At 45.8% G+C, this 8,000-nt stretch overlaps 1 protein-coding gene across 1 annotated transcript in view; it reads left to right on the plus strand.

The window, feature by feature from the left end:
* The window catches only part of CIT (citron rho-interacting serine/threonine kinase), a 127,407-nt gene that overhangs the window by 17,603 nt on the left and 101,804 nt on the right, over positions 1-8,000 (plus strand). The window contains exons 8-9 of the mRNA XM_058158309.1: positions 3,496-3,696; positions 5,147-5,300. Coding sequence (XP_058014292.1) covers positions 3,496-3,696; positions 5,147-5,300 — 355 coding nt within the window. The remainder of the gene's footprint in view (positions 1-3,495; positions 3,697-5,146; positions 5,301-8,000) is intronic.

Genomic DNA, 8,000 nt, shown 5'->3' on the forward strand with positions numbered 1-8,000 from the left:
AACTGTTTGTCTCTCATTGCGGTAAGAAAATGCCGCTTGATTAAACTAATTGAACCGATAGAATTGTACAGATTGAATGAGTCCTGGCTAAAAAAAACTCTAGCGTTCCTTTTCTACTGACCTTGAGCAATTATTATTTTTTTTTAAACAATGCAAAATTATAATTAAAATACTACTTGGCCTCCTTTGCATTTCCTTCAGCCAGCTGGGATTTTGTTTAAACTTAACTAACAGCAAAGAAGAGAGGGAAGAGAAAACGAGTTTTTAAACTGTGTCCCGAAGAAACTTGGGAGGTTCTTAAAAATGAGAACTTGGGGACCGGGTCTGGGTTTGGTGCAGAAATCAAGATTCAAAATGTATTTTCTCTTGAGGAGAGCGTGCGATTGTACTTATTATTTATTGCTAGAACTTACCTCCTCCGTTTCCAGAAACTCGGTGCCTCTTACCGAATAAGTGGCTTACAATATAAATATTAAAATCGAAAATCACTTAATGCAATCATACATGATGGGCATGATTCAAGTCGAATTTGGTTTTGTGTTTGTGCGCCTTTCTGAAGAGCTGTGCTATTAACGATCGTGCAAAAAATTTAATAGGAAAGATATCTGGGGGTTTGGGGGGGTGTAACTTGTTTCAAAGGATCGGGTACATCACCAAGGAGGTTTGTCGGGATTTAGCTTAGATAGAAGGTTAGTGTCTCAAAATGTGTTAACTGGATTCACACTTAGCTTTTGGGTTACAGGTAGTTCTCCACTTAAGACCCCAATAATAGAGTTGGAAGGGCCCTTGGAGGTCTTCTAGTCCAACCCCCCTCCACAACTTCTGGAGGCAAGTCGTTCCACTGGTTAATTGTCCTTACTCGTTAGGAACTTCCTCCTTAGTTCTAGGTTGCTTCTGTCCTTGATGAGTTTCCACCCATTGCTTCTTGTCCTGCCCTCGGGTGCTTTGGAGAATAGCTTGATCCCCTCTTCCTTGTGGCAGCCCCTGAGATATTGGAACACTGCTATCATGTCACCCCTAGTCCGTCTTTTCATTACAGACATTTCCAATTCCACCAACTGTTCTCCATATGTTTTATCCTCCAATCCCCTAATCATCTTGGTTGCTCATCTCTGCTGCCAAGGATCCTTCATTGCCACTTGGAAAGCAGGCTGGCACAAGTAGGCAGAGCAAGTAGACAAAGCTAAAGCGATAGATAGATAGATAGATAGATAGATAGATAGATAGATAGATAGATAGATAGATAGATAGATAGATATGGATGGATAGAGAGATGGAGAAATAGATATAAATATACTGTAGATAGATAGATAGATAGATAGATAGATAGATAGATAGATAGATAGATAAATGGAGAGATGAAATAGATATAGATATATATATATACTGTAGATAGAAGATAGATAGATATGGATGGATAAAGAGATGGAGAAATAGATATAAATATACTGTAGATAGATAGATAGATAAATAGACAGATGGAGAGATGAAATAGATATAGATACTGTAGATAGAAGATAGATAGATAGATAGATAGATAGATAGATAGATAGATAGATAGATATGGATGGATAAAGAGATGGAGAAATAGATATAAATATGCTGTAGATAGATAGATAGATAGATAGATAGATAGATAGATAGATAGATAGATGAAATAGATATAGATATATATACTGTAGATAGAAGATAGATAGATAGATAGATATAGAAAGATAGATAGATAGATAGAGATGGAGACATACATAGATATTTAGATAGATAGACAGACAGACAAACAGAGAGAGAGAGAGATTTATAGATATAGAGATAGATAGATAAATAGAGATATTTATAAACATATATTTATAGAGATTAGAGATAGATAGATAGATAGATAGATAGATAGATAGATAGATAGATACCCTGTTTCCCCCAAAATAAGACATCCCCTGATAATAAGCCCAATCGGGCTTTTGAGCGCATGGCAATAAGGCCAAGCGCTTATTTCAGGGTTAAAAAAAAAAAATAAGACAGGGTCTTATTTTCAGGGAAACACGATCGATAGATATATAGATATTTATATAGCTAGAGATATATAGATATGTAGATATATAGACATGGATGGATGGATGGGTAGATCGATAGCTGGATAGATAGAAAGATAGATAGAAGGATAGATACTGATGGAGATAGAGCTAGATAGAGCTAGATAGATAGATATATTAATTTAATTTAAAACTAATTTAAACTAAGCAGATTAGTTAATTCACCGAACCCTCTTTACAGATGCAATCCTTTTTTTGGCCCTGAACAACGTAATTTGATGCAATTTCTTAGGGCCTTCAAACATCTCGCAGGCCTTTACCATGATCTGCCAACCCAGGAATGGCTTTTCTTTTATTGCAGCCGTCAGAGAGAGGGAATTCCCTCGGGCTCAGCAGTGCGTCAGAATTGGAAGACGAGATCTGGTTTGCTGCACGTTTGCCCTCCGAATGCAAAGAACCACACAGTCTTAATATTTACCCAGACTATAAGTCAGGAGTAGTCCTTAACCTTTCACTGTGGTTAATTCACGGGGAGTATTGTTTAGGTTGGGGGTCCCGTGGGTCGTGGCCGTAGCCCCACTGGTGCGCGCGTTGAGACAACAAATATTGCACTCTCATTTATGATCATAAGAATTAGAATAATTCTTTATTGGTCAAATAAATTAGACATGCAAGGATTTTGTCTCCGGTGCATAAGCTCTCAGTGTACGTACAACCATAGCGATAGATCATGATCATAGCCATTGTAAAAATACATTGGGGATTACCTTTATTTAGAATGATCTGGGAATTCACAGATGAACAGAGTTGGAAGGGACCTTGTAAGGTCATCTAGTTCAACTCCCCCGCCCAAGCAGGAGAACCTACACCATTTCTGACAGATGGCAGTCCAGTCTCTTCTTGAAAGCCTCCTGTGATGGAAGCTCCCACAACTTCCCAAGGCAACTTCTGTTCCATGGGTGGATTGCTCTCATTGTCAGAAAATTTCTCCTTATTTCTAGGTTGAATCTCTCCTTGGTCGCTTTCCATCCATTGTTCCTTGTCTGGCCTTCGGGTGCTTTGGAAAATAGTTCGACCCCCTTCTTCTCTGTGGCAACCCCTCAAATATTGGAAGGCTGCTATCATGTCTCCCCTGGTCCTCCTCTTCACTAGACTAGCCATGCTCAGTTCCTGCAACTGTTCATCGTATGTTTTAGCCTCCAGTCCCCTCATCATCCTGGTTGCTCTTCTCTGCACTCTTTCTAGAATCTCAACCTCTTTTTTTATAGCGAGGTGGCCAAAACTGGGCGCAGTACTCTAGGTGTGGTCTTACCAAGGCTTTATATTAACTTCCCCTTCGTTCCTCTGGTGGGTAATGTGTTTAATGGAACATTATGGTGAGCGTATACGAACATACCTAGAGCTTAACCTGTTCACTCCAGTTCTCAGGAGGAACATGAAATAATCATCAATCTCTTCTGTTCTAAAGGTGGATGCCAAGATACCTGCTGGCCCTCCTGACTATATGGCCCCAGAGGTCCTGAGTGTTTTGAACAACGGCAAAGCTTCCTATGGCTCAGAATGCGACTGGTGGTCTCTAGGGGTGGTTGCTTATGAAATGACCTACGGGAAATCGCCGTTTACCGAAGGGACCTCAGCCAAAACGTCCAACAACGTCATGAATTTTCAGGTACCAGTGGAGCTTCTCTTACGGTTCTGACCCAGGTGCCCAAATACGACCGATCCCCTGAAGTTAACTCAAAGATTCCTTTGTGAGGAGCGCCGGCAGCCCCAGCGAGAAAGTTTCTCGCCGCAGGCTAATGTCCGGCTGGCCGGAAGATGAATAGTTGTCTGCCACATCTATTCATTTTAGCCCCCTGCCTTTTATCCCCAGGGCTAGGGTGGGGCTTTGCTAGCAGTGGTGGCTCTTCCGTCCCAAGGACCAGCCCATAGATTTCCACTGCTCTCCTCTCCTCTGCCTTCAGGGCATCCGCACGTCAGGCACTGGACCCAGCTGTCCCTCCTCTTTCTCATCAGTCACCTCCAGACCTGGGGGCTGTTGACTCTCCATCTGATGGCCCAGGCTCCGCCTCTGTCTCTCTGTCTCTGTCTTTCTCTCTGCCAGCTCCATTCCCTCTTCCCCCTCGGAGCGCTCAGGTTGCCCTGATGCTAATCCTGACTCTCACGCCTCCTCCTCCTCTCATTCGGTTGCTGGCGGGGCTGACAGTCCACAACACTTAGCTTCTCCAAGTGGACTTGGAGCTATTTGGGTTTGGGTGACAATGTACGATGCACGTAAAGTTTGACCTACTACTTCAGCGGCTGGGCCCGTAGGGAGATTGTGGCTGAGGAGGGTGATGGAAGAAGGGGCAGCGGAGCCCGGGCTGGCTGTCTCAGCATCGACATGTCGCCCACCAAACTTCTTCGAGTTCAAGATCCTGGCTTAAAGATGGGGACGGGGAATGGGGGCTAGGGGCCTTTGGGTGGGGGATGTGGAGCTTTGTAGCAGCAAGGGCTGAGGAGGATGGATATAGGGAGGGGGATCAGAGACAGGAGGGGACGGTGAGGGAGGGGACAATGATCACACAGGCAGGAGGCTCCTGGTAGAGGGATGAGCCAGTTGCGAAGCGGTCTTGAGTTTAGAACATGTGACCATAGGTCATAAATGGTCATTAATGTGAAAAATGGTCCTCACTTTTTTCAATGCCCGTGTAACTTCAAATGGTCACTAAATGAACTATTGTAAGTCAAGGACCACCTGTAAAATAACCTTATAAAATCAAATGATACGAAACAGGTTCTAGAAGAAGTCATAAAACTTCAATTCCAGGACCCGGGATCAAAGCCAGCTTTCCTTTTTCTCTTCCACCAAAACCTTGAAATGCCGCCGATGGATGTATTATTAGCAGCAATACCGCCTGGATAGGGCCAGGATAAAACATCCTCTTTTTTAAGTCAGAAATGCGGAGGCTTCGTTGCGAAAGTTAATTCAGCTTTCAAAATGACCTGGTGATGCTACCAACAAGGATTCTGGAGGAAGGTGTTTCTTTGGGTGACTATTTTTATTTGCTTCGAATTTGGAAGCTTTGAGAATTTTCCCTCCCGTCCGAGTGAGCTTTATTTTCTTGTTTCAAATGCAGAGGTTCTTAAAATTCCCGGAGGATGTCAAGGTCAGCCACCAATCTCTCGATCTGCTGCAGAGTTTACTGTGTGGGCCGAGAGAACGGTTGGACTACGAAGGTCTGTGCTGCCATCCGTTCTTCGCCAACGTTGACTGGAATGCCATCCGTAACGGTGAGTGATGGCCCATGTAAGCTTTTGATCTGTGGGGTCCTGTGTATTGTGGTCTGCCAGCAGCCTGAAGAGCTGGCAACGGAGTCAGACAATGATGAGGCTGAGGAAGAGTGTGGGCCAGTCCTGTAGACTGGGGAAGGCCCAGATGAGGGCTCTGCGTTGGAGGCCGAGGTGGGGCCAGGGCCATTGGGGAGTGATGTGCGGACTCCGGAGCCTCCAGAGGCTGACAGTAGTGAGGCAGAGGAACAGGAGGAGCCTGTTCCTAATGCAGGCATGAGAAGAGCTGCCAGAAGGCAAGAGCAGCTCAAGCAAAGAGGACGACTCAGCAGTAGGGCCAAGAGATGATTGGCCCCTCCCATAAAGCTTAAAAGACCAGCAACGGCATTTGGGCTCTTTGCTGGAAAACAACGTTGATAGCTTTGTCTTGCTGCATTTGTTTCTTATCGGCGTCTTCTGCTTTTTGAACTTTTGCCAAGAAAGGCCTTTGGCAGTTTGCCTAATTAAGACCAAGCTTGGTGATAAGACTGAGGAATTGTGCTGGGAAGAATTTGCTTTGATTTAGTTTGGACGACGCTGAGAATGAGTGAATTCTCAGCTGTTCTAATAAAGTTTCTTTGTTTTTAAACTGACTGAGTTTACTACTACCTACTTGGGCCTGGGTCACGACACTGTGCGGTCCAGGAACGTGGTCTCAAAGCATTTGTGTTGAAGCGGCGGGACAACCTCCTTTGGCTTGGAGGTAAAAGTTTGCGACTAGGGCTGTGATGGTGAACCTGTGGCAAGCGTGTGCCACAGGAGGCATGTGTAGCCATATCAGTGGGCATGCGAGCTCAGCTCCGGTGCTCATGCATGCGCCGGCCAGCTGATTTTCGGGCCTTCTGGGCCCATCAAAAGTAGGGAAACAGGTTGTTTCCTGCCTCTGGAGGGCCTCGGGTGGTGGTGAGGAACGCCCGTTTTTTTCCCTCACACCTAGCTCCAGAGCCTCTCTAGGAGTCGGGGGGAGGGGGGAAATGTCCTCCCCCACCCCGAGGCAGAAAACGGCCCGTTTACCAACTTCCAGAAGTTGACAAATGAGCCGTTTCTGGCATCCGGAGGACCTCCGGGCAGGGTGGCAGATGGGGAAGGCCGTTTTTGACCTCCCCAGACTCCTAGAGAGGCCCTGGATGCTGGGGACAGCAAAAAACGGGCCTTCTGGTCCCACCGGAAGTTGGCAGAGGGGCTGTTTTCAGCCTCTGGAGGACTTCCGGGGGGTGGGGAGGCTGTTTTCACTCCCTCCCCCAACTCCTAGAAAGGCTCCGGAGCCAGGTGAGAGAGAGAAATGGGCATATCGGGCCATCGCGTGCCAGGAGCAGAGTGTGGGGGGGTCACGTGCATGCGCGGGGGCAGGTTGCATAGAATTATGTGGGCACGTCCGCTCCTGGCACGCAATGGAACAGATGATGATGATGATGATGATGATGATTAATCTCTTTTATTCATTAAACATGAAACTCAAGTCAACTGAACGTTCAAAAAGGCGTCACAAATACCATTGACTGGTGCTAACGGTTGATACGGGTTGCTGCCGGCGTCCGAGGGATCAACCCAAGGACCTTCTTAAGATGTACAACGTCCCGAGTAGCGCAGTTTTGGGCAGTTCCGCTGGTGTTATTGCAGGAAGCTGCAATTTCTTGAATGTATCTGATAAAATTCTTGGACATGGTAACCAAGTGCCCCGATGACAATTATGGGTACCGCTGTGACGTGTTTCATCCATAGCCTTGTCGTTTCGGTGGGCCAGGTTGCGATGATGATGATGGCGATGATTGATCTATGTTGCTAGGAATGACCTTCATCATGTGTGCTTGGTTTCTGTCCTCCGCCACTTGTTTTTAGTGATTGTTAATCTTTTTTTTGGGGGGGGGGGAATAGTTTGCTCCTCCTCCTCTTTTGCCCAAATGCAGCCTCAGCATATTTTCAGTATGAAAGACTAGCAATGCTTTAAAAAATTACAGTGATCCTCCCTTCCTTCCTGTTCCCTTCCCTCCCCTCTTTCTCTTTTCCTTCTTTCTTCCCTTCTTTCTTTCCATCCCCTCCTTTCCCTCCTTCTTCCCTCCTTTCTCTTTTCCTTCCTTCCTTCTCCCCTCCCCTTCATTTCCCTCTGTCTCTTTTCCTTTCATCTTCCCTCCCCTCCTTTCCTTTCCCTTTCCCTTCCTTTCCCTCTTCCTTTTTTACCTTTCTTTCCCCCTCCACCTCTCTCTTCTCCTTTCTTCTTCCCTTCCATCCCCTCTTTCTCTGTTCCTTCTTCCCTTCCCTCCTTTCCCTTCACTTTTCCCTTCCCTCTTTCCCTTCCTTTTTCCCTCCTCTCTTTCTTTGTTCCTTCTTCCCTTCCATCCCCTTTTCCCTCCTTCTTCCCTCCTTTCTCTTTTCCTTCCTTCTCCCCTCCCCTCCTTTCCCTTCCCTTTTCCTTTCCCTTCCCTCTTCTCCTTTCCTTCACTTTCCCTTCCCTCTTTTTCTTTCCCTTCCTTCTTCTCTGCTTTCTCTGTTTCTCCTTTCCTTTCCTTTCCTTTCCTTCTCTCCCCTCTTTCTCTTTTCTTTCTTTCTCTATTCCTTCCTTCTTCCTTTCCATCACCTCCTTTCCCTCTCCCTTTCCCCCTTTCTCTTTTCCTTCCTTCTTTCCTCCCCTCCTTTCCCTTTCCTCTTCCCTTCCTTCCTTCCTTC

The sequence above is a fragment of the Ahaetulla prasina genome, chromosome 15 (genome assembly GCF_028640845.1).
Source record: "Ahaetulla prasina isolate Xishuangbanna chromosome 15, ASM2864084v1, whole genome shotgun sequence".
NCBI classification, from domain to species: Eukaryota; Metazoa; Chordata; class Lepidosauria; order Squamata; family Colubridae; genus Ahaetulla; species Ahaetulla prasina.